The sequence below is a fragment of the Epinephelus moara genome, chromosome 17 (assembly GCF_006386435.1).
Source record: "Epinephelus moara isolate mb chromosome 17, YSFRI_EMoa_1.0, whole genome shotgun sequence".
Lineage (NCBI taxonomy): Eukaryota > Metazoa > Chordata > Actinopteri > Perciformes > Serranidae > Epinephelus > Epinephelus moara.
Window position 1 is genome coordinate 29,670,262 of NC_065522.1, and position 21,195 is coordinate 29,691,456.

Here is a 21,195-nt window from a genome sequence, read left to right on the forward strand (position 1 = left end):
CTGTAGTGGAGAACTTCAGGAGGAGACCACTTCACAGGGAACTTGGCTCCACTGGAGCTGGTGTACTGGTTGTCTAGGACGTATCTGCGAACACAAAGTCAAAACAACACAACTGTCTGAGAACACCTGGAACACAATACACTGTCTATCCTCCAGAGACCTGAGCTTTTGTTTGGTATGCATTTTTAATTTCTCCAAGCTGTGTGTGATCTGCTGGACCTGATAAGTATGAAAAATTAAGCATTTTCTTTGAACAGGAAGTAGTTTTGAAATAAACACTGAAAGGACATTGGAGTTATTTTTGATGGCCACAAGTGTGTAATAAAGTATAATATGCTAAGCTAAGCTAAGCTAAGCAGCTGCTGGCCCTGGATAAATGTTGAACTCTTTTCCTTTAAAACTTGAAATAAAATGTCCGTCACACCTGGTCATTCCAAAGTCGCTGACCTTCACCACGTTGTGCTCGTTAACCAGACAGTTCCTCGCTGCCTGGATGAGAGAAAAATAACCACAAACATTTTACTTCAATACAAATTCAAGGTACTTGAATACTGATTACTTTCTGAATGTCTCTTCATATTTCGACTCCACTACATCTCAGAGGTCTGACAGCTTTAGTTACTTTTCAGATTACAGGTTTCATCCTCCTTATGTCCAGTAAAAAACAATGTATCTCCAGATGTTTTGGTTTGACACGCTTTGAATGTTACCAGCCCATTAAATGGCCGTGATCAGCTGTCAATCGGGAGCATAGATTTGAGGTAGTATGGATCTCCTCTGCCTCCTATATTTACATTTATTTTTAGGCAGCGACCTCCAGTGGCGGAAGCAATTATCACTGGAGCCGAGGAGGAAGTCTGGTGACTTATATTGAAGAGCAACAAAGTCTGCGCAGAAAGGAGGTCAGAGCAGATGGAAGGGTCAAACAAACACAGGACTTTGATGCAGGAGATGGTGGTTTGTGTCCCATGTGAAACCAAAAGTCAATGCCGACTTACTTACTGAGTTAACGTACATCAGTACCTTTCAGCGAGTAGTTACGTAAGTACAAGACGAACTGATCTCCAAAAGTCATGAAGTTAAAGATGAAACATGGAAGATCAGAGTATTATTTTTGTTTTGTACAATATCAGAGTGGAGAAAAGGAAAGGAGCACCGGGCACCCCAAGACATTTGAGCCCTCAGACAACTTTCACCAGGGCCTCAGCCCTTGATGAGCTTGTTAGGGCTCATTTATGGGACTCAACATCCCATCATAGCTCCATCTGAGAATGAAGGAGATTACGTGAAGTCATTTCACAGCAATTCAATGAACCTCAGCCTAATATTGACAGAATGACACAAGTCTCGGCAAAACTTTCACCAGTCTGTACAATATCTTTGTGTTTGATTTGGAGTTTCTGCCCAGTATGTTTGGGCTCCATCAGATTACAGCTGAATATCCTTTCTGTACAGAATACCAACGAAAAGTACCAGTAAAAGATAATACATCAATTAGAAACACTCTGGAAATTTGGGCTAGAATTAAAAACACTGTTGAAATAAAGAAGGATTTAGTGACTCTGAGAGAGATAAAAGAAGACCCCGAATTCATGCCTAACAAATCTGATGAAACCTTTGACATTTGGGCACAAAAGGGATTGACCATTTTTGGACAGCGCTTAAACGAGAAGGGGATAATATCATTTGAATCTTTAAGCAAAGAGTATCATTTGCCACATTCCCACTTCTTTCGGTATTTACAAATAAGAAGCTATATTCAAAACAGTGAAATAAAGAGCAAGACCAGCAGAGATTTACATCCACTGGTACAATTTTTGATAAAGAATTATGATAAAATTAAAGTCCCACATCAAATCTCGGCTGTATATACCATTTTGGAAAATAACTGTGAACATCAAGATACAAAGGCAAAACTGAAATGGGAAGAAGAATTGAATATAGGCATATCAGAGGAGAGCTGGAGNGCCCTGGACTTTCGCCCAGGAGCCGTTGGCGTTGTGTGTGTGATGAACTGAACCGTGAGGTTTTGTTTGACTGTCAAATAAAGACAATTTGTTTATTTTGAAAAAGTCTGTTTCATCTAACGAGCAGGAAGTGTGAGTTTCCTGTGGATACGGAAGTTTATTTTGAAAAGACGCTGCATGTGACGAGCGTAAACATCAGACGCCATATTGTGATGTGAGAGTCTGACAAAGAGGCGATACGTGACGACCTGGGATGAGAACGTGTTGGTTCCCTGTGTGTGAGGCTCAAACAGCGTCACTGAGCTCTGCTCTGATTGGTCCAACCTGAGAGTGGGCTGAACCTGTTGGTGATTTGACGACAGCTGACGACGATGGAAACGCTGCACAGTTATAAGACGCAAGGAGCTTTGAGAACAGCGTGCAGACGTCCTGTCAGACTCTGGGCACTCTGAGCTGGCTTCTGTCTGACGCCACACCTCCTGACTCTGTCACTTGTTTTTAAGGACCTGAGGACGTACGTCAGATGTCACGCTGCTCCCTCCGAGTCATAATCTGATTCAGCTGTCGGACTGAATCACATCCTGAAAATGGGAAGAGTCTGAAATCAGATGAGATCATGTAATCCAGTCTGGATTTTGATCTGGATCAAACCTTCAGTTTGTGTTAGTCCAAACTTTTTGGTCGGACTGAGATTCCTTTGATCCAAAACACTCAGGATGATCCTGATCTCAGCAGATGCCTGGATTCAGGCAATGGATCAGCTGATCAGACAAACGTGGATCATTCTGATCTGGATTAAATGTTCTGAACAACTGGACCCTCTGCTCCTCTGGACCCTCTGCTCCTCTGGACCCTCTGCAGACTCTGGACCCTCTGCTCCTCTGGACCCTCTGCTCCTCTGGACCCTCTGCTCCTCTGGACCCTCTGCAGNTGTTTTTGTTTTTTTGTTTTTTTTTGTTTTGTTTTCTTTTTCTTCTCAAGTGTACATATGAATACACAGACACGTGGTGACTTTAAAAAAAAAAGTAAAAAAAAAAAAAAAAAAAAAGATTACAGCTGAATAAGAGGATACAGCAAATTATATTAACATATATAAACACTGTTAAGATATAAAAACACACACACTCAGTGACTCACCAGGTCTCTGTGGATGAAACTTTGCGTCTCCAGGTACTCCATCCCCTCACAGACGTCCTGACACATGGACAGCAGCCACGCCTCCTTCAGAGCTCGACTCCTCTGCCTCAGGAAGTTCAGCAGGCAGCCGTTCTCCATGAACTCGGCCACGATCAGCAGGGGGCGCTGCTGCAAGCAAACACCGTACAGCTGCACCAGCTTCGGGTGGCACAGCCTCCTGGGAGAGACGACAAACACACACAGTTTCACTTCCTTGCGTCGGCAATAAGGAGAACTCGCCAAAACTGTGAGTCTGCTCTGTCTACATCTGGTCCCTGTCCTCCCTCCTTACATCATGACTTTGGCCTCCTCGATGAAGTCCTCTTCGTACATGGCTCCCTCTCTGATGGCCTTGATGGCCACTCTGTGCTGAGCCCTCCACTTGCCGAGTCTCACCACACCAAACTGACCACTGCCCAGCTCCTTCATGAAGGTCAACTCACTGGGGTTGATCTCCCACTTCTCTGGAGGGAGAAGAAGAAGAAGAAATTGGTGAATACACCTTTCAGGTGTTCACGAGGTGCTCCTAATTTCAGTTTGCTTTAAAAATCTACTTCTTAATGTTAAATGGAGGAACTCAGAGTTAAGGTGTGATTTTACCTGAGCTGAATCCTGATGTGGCGGGTACACACCTTCCCATTGGACCCACTGCATACCGCAACCTGGTGACTAAACCTACACACACACACCGAACCATGTCAGATGAAGCATTATCTGCAGCACTGGTGTCTCGACTGTAGCATGTACAAAGAGTGTAAGTGTGTGTGTGTGTGTGAGTGTACCTGCTGCATTGTGTTCGTGGTAGTGTATGACATCAGGTATGGATTTAAAGGTGTGTTTTTCAGCCAGGAAGAACTGACCAGTGTCAGTTATTTTGATCTGGTAATGCCGAATATCCCCATTACTACTGAACACAAACAAACAAAACATGAATATTACAGTTTATTTTACTCTGTATGTGTGTGTGTGTGTTTCTCAGCCATACTTTGGGTTTTAACCTTCAGTTTAGATCAATCACCTTAATGTTTTGGTGTAGACAGAGACGGTGTAGACTCCCTTCTGACTTGACTCCCGCACCACGAAACCTCCCTCTTTGTCCTGGAAAACATCCAGAAACAATTTCACACAATAACAATAATCTGTCCGTTATTAATATTATTATATGATCTATAAAATGTGAGAAAACAGCACAAAATGCTTCCCAGAGGTCGAGGTGATGCCTGTTTTGTTCGACTAACGGTCCAAAACCACGAGATATTCAGTTTATTATCACATCAGACAAAGAAAAGCCGGAACTAAAAAATGTTTTTGGCATTTTCGCCTTAAAAAAAATGACCAAAACAATTATTAAAGCTGTGGATTGATTTTCTTTCCATATTCTAATCGAGGGGCTTTCAACATTTCTCAGGCTGAGGACCTCTTAGCTAAGACAGAGATGCAGCAGGTTACATGTAGAGTTTAAAACTGCACTGCATATTAAACCAGGTGGATGAAGGGTGGCAAAAGGCCATATCAGCCTCAGGCTGCAGTCTTTATCTGTATTTGGTTTTCAGGTAGGTGAGAGGGGAAACTCTAGAGGAATATTCCCAAGTCCCTTTTACGAGCCCAGTGTGGCTACACATTTTGACAAATAAACGTCAAATAAACGCCCCTGCTGGTTCATATAAACAGAAAGATAAACAAACATTGAACCAGACAGACCGACAGTAGTTACCTCTTGTCTCAGCAGCTGCTCGGCTTCTGTCCTGGTGATGTTCTTGCAGTACCACCTGCAAAAAGGAAAACAAAACACAGATACTTTGTTGCCTTTTGATCATTACAATTAACAGTTTTTAATGTCAATGTTGACACACACACAAAAGAATTACGGGTTTGCAGAAGACCTAAATGGTACAAGAATAGAAGAGTGGTAAGTGGCATTCCTCAAGGAAGCATCCTCGGCCCACTTTTGTGTTCAGTATATATGCTTCCACTTGGAAACGTTAGTAGCCATCACCACGTTAATTACCATTTTTATGCTGATGACGCACACTTAATGCCCCCTTTAGTTCTTTTACTTGTTTATAAATCTTTAAATGACCTCGCCCCTCCATACTTCAGAGAGTTTCCATCATTTTATCTTTCAGACGGATCACAGAGGTCCTCCACTGCTTTACTTTGAAATGTTCCTCATGTGTCCCGTAAAAGTCCTGGTGAGAGCACTCCCTGTCTTCACGCCCCTAAACTGTGTAATTCGTTACCTCTGGATATCAAAACAGCTGATGCTCCCTCTGTATTTTTAAACGCAAATTAAAGACCCCCCTTTTTTTAATCTGACTTTTAATGTGGAGTAGCGTTACAGTCTTGTTTTTTAACCATTGATTTTTGCCTTGCCAAACAAACATGAAAAATGAAATAAACTGCACTGAGACTCACGAGTTTGCCTCGATTCTGTTTTTCTCCGTCACGTAGTTGCTGGGGATGAAACCTTTGTTCCTGATGGAAACAAGCAGAAACATGCCTTGTATCCTTGTAATATATTAATGACACGCACCAAGCTTTTCACACCAATAGCAACCTAAATAATTAAAGAAATTAATTAATTAATAAAAAAAAAATTCTTATGTTTTATTAAACAGTTTTTTTTACCCATGTTTGTCCTGCGCTCTCCACCACAGCTGGTCCTGTTTGTGTAGGATGACGTACTCTTCTCCCTGTGGACACAACACACTGTGTTATCGCACATCCACTGCTGGGTGTGTGTGTATGTGTGCGTGTTGGTGTGTGAATACCTGTTTGAGTGTGAGGTCAGTGTCCTCCTTGGCGGTGAAGTCATACATGGCGACGACACTTAGCAACCCCTCACCTTCACCATCCTCATAGTCAGGAGGCGGCAGGGGGAGCTTCCTTCTTGACCTGTCGACCTGAGAGGCACAAAGAGAAGGGACATTAACAGATAAAGACTAATAACACACACAAACACACACACACGCACACACACTTACCCTGCAGGGGTGCCCTGGGTATCGTCGGCTCTGGAAACACAGGGAGGTGCTTCCCTCCAGCTCCATGCGGGTGCTGATCTCCCTGAAATTAACAATCAAAAATCTTTCACATGAATTTTTTTATTTTCCACACAGACACACAGACACACACAGACACACACAGACACACACACACACACACACACACACACACACACACACACATCCAGCCTTAAAAAAAATGTATGTCTCTGATGATTGAAAAATCTCATCAGATGTTCTAAAAGATTCTCGTCTTCCAAAGCACCACGCCAACGTGTTCTCAAGTATTAGTTTGTTTACTACAGACTGCCCACACATGACATTGTCAAACCACAGATACTCAAAGTTCCTTCCAGGGCGAAGTTTTCACTTCTCCAATGAAACATCTCAACATTTACTTGATGAATTAGCACAAAAGTTTGCACAGACATCACAAACTTTGGTGACCTCTCGCGCTGTCATCAGGTCAGACCTTTAATTTGTCCAACACTTTATGACCTGCAGAACTAATGAATGAATGAGAGGCGGTTCACGGTTTTTAGAGCTAATGTTAGCTTGTTCATCATCATTACTTTAGTAGAAAATATGCTCTGGTTGAGTCAGACGTTGGTTCAACTTGAAATCTGTAAGCTGAAAACAACGTTATGAATCATTTAAAGAAACTTGGACAAATGCACATTAATTCAGATGCAATCAAAAAATATATGTTGGCATTGTGTGCTTCAGCAAACCACAGATATGTAACATTTGTACATTGCATATGTTGCTGAAATGTTGAAACTTCCACAAACACAGCTGAATATGTCCTAACGTCTCGTCAAAAAGTACTCGCATTTGTTGCCATAAACATGGCTGGAACGGTCCGAACATCCTATTAAAAAATACACAGTTGGGCCACCAAAAACACAGCAGGAAATATCTTGAGGTCTCATTAAAAAATACCTGCTTTTGTTGCCACAAACACAGCTGGAAATGTCCTGAAGTCTGATTAAAAAAATACCCCGTATAGTCGCCCCAAACACTTCTAGAAATGTCCTGACATCTCGTCAAAAAGTACTTCTTGAAAGGTCTAAACGCCTAATTAAAAATATTCCGTTTGGTCACCAAAAACAAAAAACAAACAAAAATACCTGCTTTTGTTGCCACAAACACAGCTGGAAATGTCTCCATGTCTTGTTAAAAAATATGCAGTTTGGTCACCACTAACACAGCTGGCAATATCCCTACGCCTCTTTTAAAAATACCCAGTATAGTCTCCACAAACATGTCTGGAGATGTCTCAATGTGTCTTTGAAAACTACCCAGTCTGGTCACCACTAACACAACTGACCATGTCCTGACGTCTCTTTAAAAACTTCCTGGTTTTTGTCACCACAAACACGGTGGTAAATGGGTCAATGTCTTGTTAGAAACTACCCAGTTTGGTCACCACAAACACAGTTGAACATTTCTTGAGCTCTCATTACAAATACCCAATTTTGTTGCCACCAACACAGCTGGAAATGTCCCAGCACCTCTTTCAAAAATATCTGCTTTTGTCGCCATAATTTGGGCTGAAAATGTCCGATGATCTTGTTGAAAATACCTGCTTCTGTCGATGCATCTTGTTAAAAAATAGCTGTTTTTCCCTTCTGTCTCACCGAGGTGTCAAACCATCCACCATCCCCTCCACCTCCTGATGAGGAACTCAGCTCACATATATGTAATCAGAACTACGTCACCTTATAACATATTCATGAACCTACAATGCCAACATTTTATACATTTTGTAGGATTTAGTGACTCACATTTAAAACTGTCAGATTGAACATTAAAATGATGGGAAGCACAAAATACAAACAAAAAACTAAAATCACACTGGAGTTGCACTTTGCACTGGTTGTATGTGTGTAGAAATCAAAGTGAAATGATTTAATTGCTTTGTCACTGAGTTGTTGGTCACATTGACGTTGGTACCTGGTCTGTACGGCACAGCAGCAGCAGAAGACCGAGCGGATCGAGTGATCTGAAGGAGGAAACAAAACAAAAGAATCCAAATCATCAGGGGGTTATGAAATTTTATAGACAAAATTAATTTCCAGGGCTGGTACCTGCGGTTATTCCACAGGCTAGTTAATAACATGTCGGGCAGGAAATCCAAAGTGTGGGATCATTTTGAGAAGGTGAAGGACGAACCCAAGGTGATATGTAAACTCATCTTCATTGGTCGACTACAAACATGACGTATCATCTGAAACATGGAAGTAGCTACATGCCCATTAGCCCACAGCGTCATTAACAGGCGGCTCGCTCAGTGTGTGACGTGCACTTGGAGATAAAATATAGGCCTATATTAATGAAGGTTCATTAGTACGGTTTTGTATTTCAAGAACAAAAATGTTCTCAAACTCAGGTTTTAGTCGAATCAAACCATGATAGGAACCTTTCAAGATTCAGAGGTAAAGGCTCAGAACTAATAAATAACCAAACTTTGATGCAAAGAGGAGTTACAACCAAGTGTGGTGGCTCTTTGTACTTGTCAAGATCGGGGCGATTGATCTGTTGACGTACAGACTGGAAATAGATCAGTTGATTCGGGGGCAGGGCACAGTCAAGTTTCTCACAGTCTCTCATTGTTTCTCAGTTTTGTTTTAGTTGATCGCTCTCTTTGTGGTTTTGAGTAGGAGGTCCTTCTCAGGAAGTATAGTTTCCTTTTCTACAGAACTAACACACTCTTTCTCTCGAGCGTGTGTGTGTGGGTCATTTTCTTAGCGTTCGTGTTGTATATATGTGTGTGTAGATAACTGGCAGCGTGTCTTCCTGTTTCTCGTCTTGTGTGAGCTGAAGACACACACACACACATCTGCAAACCGCTGGCTGTCATGTGATTCACTGCCAAAATAAAAGCCCACAGAGATGAGTCTGTTAGCGTCCCATCGTGACGAGCCGATGCCATAAGGAGCGATGAACTCTTCTGGTGGTTTGTGGTGAACCAACATCCCATTAAGACGCACTGTGTGATGTTTCTGAAGGTGAACCGAGGAGTTCCTTCCTCCACAGGCTCACTGAACACTTCAGATTTGGGCTTTTTGGGTAAAATGAAGAAACAAATGACATCACAGTGCTACTGTGATATTTTCTGGTGTATCATTGAAGTATATAAACTTCACTGGAGAGTGGAGTCTCTACTGACAGAGACAAACACTGACAGCTGACTCATATGAACATCAGCAGCAAATTTGCAGGAAAGCCCAATCAGTCTTTTTTCAGCATTGGCAGTATAAAAACAAAATCGGGGAGTGCAGCAAAATGCCGCCTACCTACTTTTGTTTATACAGAATGTGCCTTTTCCGGGGCAATGGGGGGCGTGAGCAAGTAACAAAACGTGTAGCTCAGCGTGTGACTTAAACAGTGACGTGGGAGGGAAGCCGCGGCTGGTCAGTCCTTTGGCGATTCTCTCGTAAGTTGGCCCATTCTTCACCGTCCCCGTCATCTGACAGCTAATGGCCTCTTTGTTTGCGAGGACAAGGAGGGTGCGCAATCCCTTGTCTCCCCAGTTGCTCATCTTTACAGTGTCTGTCAGGTTTGTGTTTCCCTCTTGCTACTAGCTGCTTGCTAATTCCTGCTATCAGCTGTTTCCTGTTTATCCACCGCCAGTGGGTCGCACATGCGGCGTCATCAACAGCTCCTCCAACAGGTCTTCAGCAGTCCATCCCGTTGCGGAAGGCTGCCTCGTCCTTTTTAAACCAAAAAAAGTTCTGCCAATATGTCTACCCGACGAGGCGAAAAATTGGGCGCCTCAGATCAACTCGCCAATCCGACCCTGTGTGTCTAAACGCTTGCAGCTTGCCAGCAAACAACATTCATGGAAAATCTGGCAGTGTAAAAGGAGCGAGTGATTCACCTCACACATTAACACTCAACTCAGACAAACCAGAGAGGTAACATACAAATAATGGCTAACTGTAGCATCACACGGCGAACAGTTATTAGTAGTAAGTGTCAGATGTAGGCAGCTGCTGCTAATTAGCTCGTGCTAACACTCTGGAGACGGTTCTGCAGCGCTGCTTCTATCCTGTGTCGGCTGGTCAGAGATCAGACCCTCGGAGCAATCCTGTTGTCTTCCTCTGGAACTGTGACAGACGTCCACACGTTTTGCCCTCCTGACAGTGTGCTGAAGTTGCTGTTGTTCTTCTTGTGTTTACTGGCGGCTCGCAAACAAAGTTTAAGAGTACATGTACCACCACCCACTATGTTGGGGGTGCAGGCGCTGCCATTTTTAAGTCAACGAAAGCAGTCTGTCTTTGTATTATTGGTGCTGTTGGTCGTCTGATAATTTATCGGTCCGATATTTGTTGTGCTGGGCAGTGCCATGTTACCTCTCTAGCTTAAGCATTTAGCTAAAGCACAGTTGTACAGTGTCGCAGAGCTGCCAGCCTGGCTGTAGACTCTTAGTCTTGTTCAAGGGTTTTCACAGATTCATATTTAATAGAAACAGATGTTTAACTCTGACTCCACTGTACTGATGAACACACAAGAGACACAAACATGATTTAGCTTAATTCCAAATGATGTTTGACATGTTAAGGCCACTTCAGACTTAACCCCCGTGCAGGTAATCAGCTCTTTGTACCACCGACAGAAACATAACTGAAACTTCAATTCAGCCACTACATGTTTCTATGAACTCTGCAGATCAGAGGTGCAGCTCTGCAGACAGGTGGAGCTTTCAGTCCCCATTTCCAGCTCTCTGCACGTCAGATGCACAACGTTCACATCACAATAAAAGGGCAGAAAAAGAACCACAACACAACAAAGACTGCGTTGTTCTGTCACATGCTGGAAGGACGACTCGAATCAAACCAGTGCTTGTGAAACACAAACAAACTGAAGGACGTTTTGAGTTCGAGATCCGTCGAACGATCTTAAACATCTGCCACAAAACTGTCACTGAATGTTTCTAATGCTGACGTTTCTGAAGGTCTGAATCAGCGGTACCTTTCACTCACACTGCCATAAGTACTGATTACTTCATGTTCCTATACATTCCTCCTCCGATACAAATAACAGACGAGGGTCTAACTCTGCTTGTTCTCTCACATCGTCACTGTGCAAGTTTTACGCACATTTTCTTTAACTCGGTTGATTCTTTGTAGTTCATTCCTTCTTTTCACATCATGACAGAGCTGAAAATTAATATTTTCTACACAACATCTTTGCTGAAAGCGCTGGCTGTTTTTGTAAAAGTTCCTTCTTCTAACCCTGTTTACACTGTAACACATTACCAGGTGTTTACTCTGCAGATAAAAGGTAAAGGTGCTTACTTGATTGAATCATGATCGCAACCCTCTCTACGTCTCCTCTTCTTCCTTTGCAGCTCTTTCTATCTCCTCTTTTATCTCCAGCTCTTCTTCTTCAGCTCGAGTTTTTAAGGGCGGCGTTGATTTCACAGCGATCGCTTGCATCGATGGGGCTGATATGATGCCACACAGGTGGGAAACCTCGCAATAACTGAGCAACAGAGTCAGAGAGAGAGAGAGAGAGGCAGGTGGGTGGAGGAAGTAGAGAGGGTGAAGAAGAAGAAGAAGAGGTGACAAAAGAAAGACAGACGTGAGGAGAAAGAAGAAGAAAGATGTTATTTCATGTCCGTCTTTATCTGCTTCAGCTACACTGAGAAAGTTTGATTTAAAACCAAATCTTTTAAATGTGCAGTGTTAAGACAGACAGAGTGGGAGAGACAAAGACAGAGGTAGAGAGGAAGTGAAAGAATGACGTACATGAAACCACAAAGCATCCGTCTCTGAATAAGTGCAGGAAGAACACACACACTCATACGAAGCATGTGCTGTACAACTCATAATACAAACATCGACATTAAAGTTAGCGACTCCCTAAAAGTCCGCACCAAGTTTCACATCAGTCCATCTGGTAAATATTTAAATATTCAATCAACAGACTGTATAAAATAATGGACGTAGCCACCGTGGCGTCACTTATTAGCTTGTGAATTTCTGTTTTGAAGCCTTGAGTTTGGTGCTCTTGGAGCCAGAGGTGACCAAATTTGACTTAGAGGGAGGTGACTGCCGGGACGCTAGCTGCTAGCTTCTTAGCACAGTGCGTTTACAATCTATAATTAACTGTGCTAATGCTAATGCTAATTTTCACTAGCAAAAAACAGGCTTAAAACATTAAAACAAAATGTAATAACTACAAAAACTGATTATCCGACTCCTCAGAGGGTGTTTTAGCAACACATTCTCACTCCGACCTCGTCACATATTGACGTTTGGTTGTGGACTTTCAACGTCCACATACGACGTGCAAGGTACCCTGGGTGTGTTGGTTGTTGACGAGCTGGGACACCTTGTCAAGTTCTGCCTGTTACATGCATTGTCTTCTTTCAAAATACACTTCTGTTTTCACAGGAAATTTAACGTTTACATACAGTCTCTTTCAAAATAAAAACACCACATCAGTACGGCAACATGATTTAATGTTTTTTTTCTCCGACAATGAACACACCTGGCTGGGTTTCGGCAACAAAGACACATGGTTAGGTTAAGGAAAAAAGAACAGGGTTTGGCTTTAAAGTCTTACGGGACGCGAACACCGCTCTCTCGGGTAAAAGTCGGGTGAAAGACGGTCATTGTTCGACCCATCCACCACCACTCCCACCCGCCCTACTCAACCTTTTGCCACCTTAACTTTCGTCCTCGTCACGTCACTCTTCCCCCTCATGCCACTGGGCGCTGTTAAACTATAGCGACAATCAGCCGCGTATTATGCCGACGTTTTAGGGCAGCTTTTTTCATCACTGTCTGATGCCACAAGTCATTGCCCAAATGCGAGATTTCAACGACTTTGGAGTGAGATCAGGTTGGTTTTAGTACAACCAAACCCTGAACAAGACTTTTTCGGTGACAGCTACGACTACACCTTTGGATGGCTGGATGGCCGGCCAGCCATCCAGCCGGATAGATAGATGGATGGATAGATAGATCTTTAATAATCCTTTACAGGATACTCTGGGGATCTACGGTTGCACCACGGTTATGTTGCCAACGCTGCTGTCAAGTCAAGAGTTTCACCAAAGTTATTCTAATTCATCCTCTGGGAACCATGGACATTTGTACCAAATTTTGAACCAATCCATTGAGTAAATGTTGAGACAATTCCCACAGGAAAGGTTCGGGGTTCAGCAAAACCAGTGGGAACATTCTCTCGGCACCATGAATACTTTGTGCCAAATTTATATGGAAATCTATCCAATAGTTGTTGAAATACTTCCCTAAAAACCAAAAAGTTACCCTCATGGTGGCACTACATCAAAGTCAGAGATTCACCAGAGTTATTATTCTTGATCTTCTGGGGACCATAAATGTCTGTAACAAATTTTGCACCAATCCATCCAGTAAATGTTGAGAGAACTCACAGGATATTCGGTATAGATTTGACCTGCTGGTGGTGCCAGAGGAACAAATTCAAAGTACCACCAAACTTGGTGGGATAAATGCTCTTGGCATAATGAACACTAGTGTCACATTTCAGAGAAACCTCTCCGATTATTGTTGAGATATCTGACTCAAAATCACTAATGTGAATCAAGCTAAAGGAAAAGTCTGACATCACCAGCGTCAGCAGGATTCATCCGCTGATGACTATGACTGTTTCTTTTGTAAGTGTTAGCTGGTTCAGTGACTTCTCTGTAGTACAGTGAGAGAGGGGAGATGATGCAACACAGAACTCAATAAGAAGATTAGCCAATTTAGCGCTCTGTTGCTCTCATGCAAACAGCCTCACTTTGTAGCGCGTTACCTCAGACTGCCTCTGAATCTTTAAAGTGTCCTGGTGTATTCAGCACAAATGTGACCCACCAAAGGGCTTTTATTTTGATAAACTTTAACATAACTTCAAATCAAATGTGTGTGCCAACTGGGAGCCTTTCACAGTGTTTTCTACCAAGGCCTGGTGTTCACACAGTCATGTAGGCAAAGTAAGATTTGTGGATCAGGGAGATGAAAACCTTTCCAGCGTGTGTTATCAGAAAAGAAAACAATGATCTGATGTGTTAAGACATTAATTGTAGCATTTTTACTTGTTCAAAAAGTGGCAGCCGCTCGTTTTCATATGATTTAGGGGAACACCAGCGAGGCAAGATCACTTCTTTTTCTTCAGTTTTGTTATTACACGCTGTCATAACACTGTCTAGTCACACTGTTGACTCTCTTTGAAGCAGCTGCTCTTTATCTTATTATTGCAGATACATGAGTCAACAGGATGTTGAGAAACAGCAGATTCCACAAATGGAATCTGGACTGAGAGGATTCAATATCGAGCCAGAGTCACATTAGGTACATCTAAAGGTGCGGAGACATCAAACAGACATCAAAGAACTAGCGGCGACGAAAGCCAACTGTTGCGTCGTCTACGTCGCCTCACGTCGCCCAGTGTCAGTTGCATTTGAACACACTACACGGACTTTATCCGACGGCCAAGTAGCACGTACGTTCTGCGCCTGCGTGAGAGAGAGCGGAGTGAGAGAGTGGTACATCCTGTCAGCCGAGGGGTTTCCTATCTGTGCAGCCGAGCACTGCAGCACCTCCACGGACTATTACATCCAGACGGTCCCGGTGTTTCCTCCGCAGGCTCCACTTCACTCAGCTGCCTGACAAACCCGCTGCTTCTTCCCACTTTAACCTGAATAACAAACCAGGGCTCGGTGCTCCGGTTGGATCCAAACGGAGAGCCGGGGCTAGCTAGGAGGCTAGCGGAGGCTAACTGGCTGTGCTTCCCTCCGGTCATGCCCAACAATCTAGGTCTGCCTTTATAGCATCCAAGTAGACAAAGTGAAAAGGACAGGGCACTAAAAGGCTTGGGATGGATGTAAGCAACCCCAGCAGCATGGCTTCACACTTTGCAAAATTAATTTTATAGCCTGAAAAAGTGCCATATGTTGAAATGCCTTGGATCAAACAGGGAACAGAAGTTTGTGATCTCCATAAAAATATTAACACATCATCTGCGTACAACGTAATTTCATGCTTCCTCTCTCCAACATGTGATATATGAGCATTCTGCCTTATTGCTTGAGCCCGTGGTTCAGTAGCAATATCAAAGAGCAATGGGCTGAGAGGGTCACCCTGTCTTTTCCCGCTGTGAAAGGGGAAATTACTAGCTCTCAGACTGTCTGTCAGAACTGCCGCTGTTGGATTATTGTGAAGAACCCTGACCCAGCTAACAAATTTGTCTCCCAGGCCAAATTCTTTCAATGCATACAACAAGTAAGGAAACTCAATCTGGGCAAAGCCTTCTCAGCATCCAGAGAAAGCACAAGGGCAGGGGACAACAGGATGTTAAAGCACATGTAAGACTGTGACGGGAAAATGTGGATACTTTAAAGGCCTTTGTTCATTAAAGAGTGGGGAATCTGTCATAATATTTAAAGCCGTCCACAACAACACATCACAAACAGATAATAACTGTGACGGGATCAGAACTATGGCTCTGAGAAATCTAACTATATGACGAAATATCTAAGCGTTCAAAGTTGCCTGAGTAACGTGGCGTGAAAATGTGCATCGCGTTTGGTGTGAACACAACATAACAGTGTCGTAATGGAGCACACACAATAGAATTTGATGTTTTTGTCCATGTGCGGTAGAAATACGAGCAGTTAAAAATCCCATCATCCTCCTAGCTGTAATTTTCTGATGATACAACAGCGACAGAAGTGTCAACAAAGTGCCGAAAACCACTTTTTCAGGGAGTCTGGGAGTCATCTACTTACTGGGAGACTACAGTTTGTTTTCACATGATTAAATGTAGATTTACAGTTTACAATTTAGGCAACTCTGACATTCATCTGGTGGGTAATTAGGGTAACAATCTATGAATAACAAGCTGTCTCTGAACGCATCACGAGGCGACAGGGAGATACTTTCTCTCATCTGCTGATCCTCACTGCTACCACTAATTTGACTGTCATCACTCCTGCTGCCTATGATAAAGACGCTGTTGATGACGACTGTGTATCTGCAGGAAGTTCAATGTTTCTGCACACTGATTTTCTCAGATTAGAACTAAAACCACCTGCCGACAGTGGAAAACAATCTGGTGTGTGTTAGATGGCGGTCGTTAATACAGTTCAGTTTTGCTGTTTTGTATTTTGGTTCAAACTTTTTTAAAGAACAGGTGTTGGAAAATATTTATCTAGAATCTTGCTCTGTGTTCACTGTACCGTCACAGATCAGCTGTTTATGATTAAACTCAAAGGTTTCAGTTTCACTGTTGACACACAACACACATTTGTACCTCTATACTTGTGAGGACCTTTGTCAAGATAATGCACTCCTGTACCTACTTTCCAAAAACGACCTAACTGACCAAGAAGTCTTCGCTTTCCGAAAACATTCCACCTTTCCAAAATCACAATGTAAACAGCCAAACAGGGACTGCGTTGTAGCCGGTGCTGTAAAATACAGGCCGTCAGAGGCATATTCCAAACAAGTCCCCACTTCCCAAAGCTGACCTCACTTTTTGAAAAACATCATTAATTTAAAAAAAAAATAAAAAAAATAAAAAAAATTTGGCTGCTCAATNAAAAAAAAAAAAAAAAAAAAAAAAAATTTGGCTGCTCAATTTCCAAGTCCCCCCCCCAAAAAACATCTTCAGTTTTTGAAACTGCTCCCAGTTTCCCAAAAAACTTTACTTTAAAAATTTGACCACACCAAAAAAAATTTTTTTTTTCAAAAAAGATCCTAAATTTTCCTTTGTTGTTAAAACCGTCCTCATATTCCAAACAAGTCCCCACTTCCCAAAGCTGACCTCACTTTTTTGAAAAACATCATTAATTTTCAAAAAAAAAAGAGAGGGCTACTCAATTTCAAGTCTCCCCAAAAAAACGTTTTCAGTTTTTGAAACTGTTCCCAGTTTCCCCACAAAAACTTTACTTTAAAAATTTGACCACACCAAAAGAAAAAAAAAAAATCAAAAAACATCCTAATTCTCAAAAAAACAAACAAAAAAAAAACTACTCAATTTTTAAAACGGTCCCCAGTTTTAAAAAAAAAACAAAAAACAACTTTCCTTATTGTAAAAATCAGACCACTCTGAAAAAAACTGTCATTTCTCATTAACATCCTAAAAAAGTCCTCATTTTCAACCACATACATACCATCGTGTTACTTTCCCAAACTGTCCCCAACTTACAGAAACATCCTCTTTGGCTAAAACGTCCTCACTTTCTAAAAGTGTCTCCAAGTAATGTACAAAACTTTTATTTTTATTTTTAACTGTCCTCATATTCTTACAAAAAACGTCTTCACTTTCCCCACAAGAACATAATTTTAAAAAGTCTTCACTTTTAAGGCTGAAAACTGGAGTTGGTCCTCACAAGGCCAGAAGACCTCACATATACGCACAGAGACATTAGAGTCAGGTGAAACAGTCAGAGAGCAGAGTGGAAAAATATTGACTGTTTTAGATAGTCAAATGATCTCACACACCACTGACCTCTTCCTTTATCTCTCTCACTCACACACACACACACACACACACACACTTCCTCGTACACAGCTCTACCCGCAGTCTGTGTGTGTGTGTGGGTTGTTTGCGTGTCCGCCTCCTTCTCTTCATTTCCTGAATCCCGCTCCTCTGATTCACTGCAGCGACATGGGACACACACCGACACACTGAAACCTGGGAGATGACGAGAGAAGGTAAGAACACCACTTTGTGTCATTTAACGAGTCTTGGTGACAGTTTTCATTAAAACAACCTGCTGAGTGTGAAGTGTGCTGCTGTCAGTCACACACACAACCCGCGACCTGCAAGTGTGACAGCGACATCAGTCCTCAGCTCTGCTCTGACACTGTTAAACTGTCTGAGACACGTCGGTAAACACATATTAACACTGTAATGTGTGTTTCAGTGACACCACGGGAGAAATAAACACCGTAAAGTACCTTTAACTGTCATAAAACCTTCATATAACACACACACTTATATTATAACATGTCACCGGAGCCATCTGCTTTTGTTTGTTTGATAAACATGTCCTAAACAATGTTAATAATCAACCTGTTGTGAACTTAAACCACCTGTGAGCAGGTGTACACAATGCAGGGAGCGCGCGTACTTTTCGCTTCCTTCTGCTGCGTTCAGGCGCCGTCGGAAAACTCGCTCCAGACGTTAAAGAGGCCAGTCAGATATAAGTACTTATTATGCAGAATCATAATATTGAGTCATAATTAATGTGTTCATTACTGATTATTAGATATTGTTGCAGCTGTAAATGTGGAGCTCATACTGCTGGGTGGATTAACCTATAATACTCACATCATAATTTCTTCGAGGTCACTACAGTTGTCAAATAAATGTAGTGGAGTCGAAAATATAAAGTACACAAAATGGCAATAGGAGTCCCTCTGCCAGTGTTTACAAACAAACAATTATCTTCAACTGCATCATAAAACATTCATAACTTAGATGTTATCACTTCCTCCTGTCAGACTGTCCATCATCATAACAGCGCGAGTGAGTCTGTAGTTTATTTATTCTTTCATCACGTGTTTCCTGATCTAACTCAGGAAGCTTTAGGCTGTTTCTATTTTGCCAAACTTATGTGTTTAACACTGACGTATTGAGAAGTTTGGTAGTTTCATTGTTGAAATAAAACAAGAGTTAAAACATGTTCATGTTCCCCAAACTACGGTTATGAACTATGTACTGAAACTCTTCTCTTGTTTCTACTCTGGACTGGGCAACATGGTGAAAATCCAACATAAAAGTATTTTGGATTAAAGGAAATGGCCACTTTAGAATGAAAGTACAGACATGCCGACAAGAAGTCCAGTGTAGTTTTTTAATCCACAAAACTCGTTCGGGGTATTGGAGGATAACAGCGAGCCGTATTTTTCCAAACACTTGAAGTGCATGGAACCCACATTTTGAAAATGTAATAAAACTCCACTAATGCATTTCAAAAAAGTCAGAACGGCTCATCCGCTGTAATCCATGTGTCCTGAAGCTGCGGCATGCAAAATTGACTTGAAAAGATGTAATTTACTCCACTTTTATAGCATCATTTCTCAACGTGGTCAGTTAGCCTACAACTTGTGCGAGACTTGAGAACGTTCAGAATCGTTCTTGTTCTTGAGTCTCGAGTCTCGCGAGTTGCAGGCTAACTGACCACGTTGAGAAATGATGCTATAAAAGTGGAGTAAATTACGTCTTTTCAAGTCAATTTTGCATGCCGCAGCTTCAGGACACGTGGATTACGACGGACGAGTCATTCTGACGTTTTTGAAATGCATTAGCGGAGTTTTATTACATTTTCAAAATAATTTTGGACGTGGGTTCCATGCACTTAAAGTGTATCCTCCGATACCCTGAACAAGTTTTGTGGATTAAAAAAACTACACTGGACTTCTTGTCGGCATGAGGGTGAGTAAGTACTGTCTGTATTTTCATTCAAAAGTGGCCATTTCCTTTAAATACCGTAATATCGATATTGGTGACACTGTTGTAACATGGATATGATGACTAAGAGGGTAAAGACAAATAACAGAGCAGCTACAACAGTCTGGTAGGTTCAGAAAATGACATCACTTTACTGTAAAGGCTTATTTGTGACCAACATGGTGGATTATGGCGATTTGCTTTTCATGACTGCCCCTGAACGGTGCCTGAAGAAGTTAAGACACTGTGTACCGTCGCGCTTTACGCTTTATCACTAGTTGTGGAAATCTCATACACCACTGTACTCCGGAGAAATACTGCCGGAGATCACAGGGGCAGTGTAGCGTAGTTTAAGCAAGATAGTAAGAGGCGAAACAGAACAAATCAGTAATATAGAATAATATATATTGAAAATAGTGAGAAGAATTCTCTGTCCAGATGTCAGGATGGATTTATATAAATATATCATGGCTGCACTGACCACCACCATCTACAATGCTGCCTCCTTCGCCCTCTAGTGCCACCTACTGGCTGTATCTGTGCCAACATAAAGGACGTGTGGAGGTTTGAGGGCCGTGACGTTTCCAGCATTTTTTCCATGTAAAAGGAGCACAAATGAAAACACTAATGTTAGATACAGAGATGGACTGACGCCTTTTGACTGGTGTCCGTAGATCTGTAAATATACAGACGATGCCTCTAGTGTCCAACACAAAGAAGTGCATTTCTTTACAGATGGATAAAAACCTGATAGAAACTACTTGTAGCCATGAGAGAGGATAGTTTGTCCGGTTTTCGCGATCCAGTCATTTGGAATATGCGCTTGGAACACTACCGAAACAGAAACAGGGCCTGCCAAGTATGCTGCATGTTTTGTAGAATAATTAAAAAGACGTATCAACGGCTGAACGAGTCATAATGACGATCTGTTTATAATGTATAACCATATGTTAGCAGAATAACATTACTCAGATTCATAGTGTCTTAAAACTGGATAAACAAGTTGCTTTTAATCAAACAAATCAAACTAAGCTAGCACACTGTCATACGGTCTGTCATCCACCGCTAAAGTTTTTAACGTCCTCGAGGTATATTCTGGACTGATATATTACGAACACTATCACTAACATCTATGAGGGTTAAAATGATTTTAATCGTGCGGCTCCTGAGAGAGTAAACTTATACTTAAAGGGAGTGTATGGTGGGTTTTTAGATGTAAACAAAGCCAGCGAGAGCCGTTAATTACGATTTGAACGAGAACACCAAAACAAGAAGCTAAAAGACTCTAAAACCGTCCATGAAGCCGAGGGGAGTTGGTTTCTGGGGGTAAAAATGTGTCCAAATTTAAAACCGTGCGTCCCGCCTCAGCTCAGCTCCATCCCGCCATGCTCTGACAACAATCCACCAATGGGCTGACGACGTGGGGGCAGGGCCAGGATGAGTGCCGAGCTGCTACTGGAGGAGACGCTCATCAAGCGTTCGCAGCAGAAGAAGAGGACGTCGCCGCTGAACTACAAGGAGAGACTGTTTGTCCTCACCAAGAGCCAGCTGACGTACTACGATGGCAAAGCAGAGGTCTGTTGTATTAGTTTACATTTCAGTTACAGATT

General features: G+C 42.2%; 2 protein-coding genes across 7 annotated transcripts in view; one reads left to right on the forward strand and one right to left on the reverse strand.

Moving 5' to 3' along the window:
* Positions 1 to 17,753, reverse strand: part of txk (TXK tyrosine kinase) — a 19,828-nt gene extending 2,075 nt beyond the window's left edge. The window contains exons 1-15 of one of the 3 annotated variants that reach the window (XM_050066873.1): positions 17,639 to 17,753; positions 11,452 to 11,638; positions 8,105 to 8,153; positions 6,128 to 6,209; positions 5,915 to 6,046; positions 5,772 to 5,836; positions 5,559 to 5,618; positions 4,858 to 4,912; positions 4,162 to 4,241; positions 3,926 to 4,047; positions 3,744 to 3,818; positions 3,436 to 3,607; positions 3,105 to 3,321; positions 425 to 489; positions 1 to 84 (exon numbers count right to left, since the gene is read on the reverse strand). The exon at positions 1 to 84 is cut by the window's left edge and continues 35 nt beyond it. In XM_050066873.1, coding sequence (XP_049922830.1) covers positions 1 to 84; positions 425 to 489; positions 3,105 to 3,321; positions 3,436 to 3,607; positions 3,744 to 3,818; positions 3,926 to 4,047; positions 4,162 to 4,241; positions 4,858 to 4,912; positions 5,559 to 5,618; positions 5,772 to 5,836; positions 5,915 to 6,046; positions 6,128 to 6,209; positions 8,105 to 8,153; positions 11,452 to 11,464 — 1,271 coding nt within the window. In that variant the 5' untranslated portion in view covers positions 11,465 to 11,638; positions 17,639 to 17,753. Of the gene's footprint in view, positions 85 to 424; positions 490 to 3,104; positions 3,322 to 3,435; positions 3,608 to 3,743; positions 3,819 to 3,925; positions 4,051 to 4,161; positions 4,242 to 4,857; positions 4,913 to 5,558; positions 5,619 to 5,771; positions 5,837 to 5,914; positions 6,047 to 6,127; positions 6,210 to 8,104; positions 8,154 to 11,451; positions 11,787 to 17,638 lie in introns of those variants that run through there. The other 2 variants (XM_050066871.1, XM_050066872.1) reach the window with 2 other exon arrangements.
* tec (tec protein tyrosine kinase) overlaps positions 17,708 to 21,195 on the forward strand; it is a 21,636-nt gene continuing 18,148 nt past the window's right edge. For 3 of the 4 annotated variants that reach the window (XM_050066867.1, XM_050066869.1, XM_050066870.1), the window contains exons 1-2: positions 17,708 to 17,844; positions 20,954 to 21,160. In XM_050066867.1, coding sequence (XP_049922824.1) covers positions 21,023 to 21,160 — 138 coding nt within the window. In that variant the 5' untranslated portion in view covers positions 17,708 to 17,844; positions 20,954 to 21,022. The remainder of the gene's footprint in view (positions 17,845 to 20,953; positions 21,161 to 21,195) is intronic. The other variant, XM_050066868.1, reaches the window with a different exon arrangement.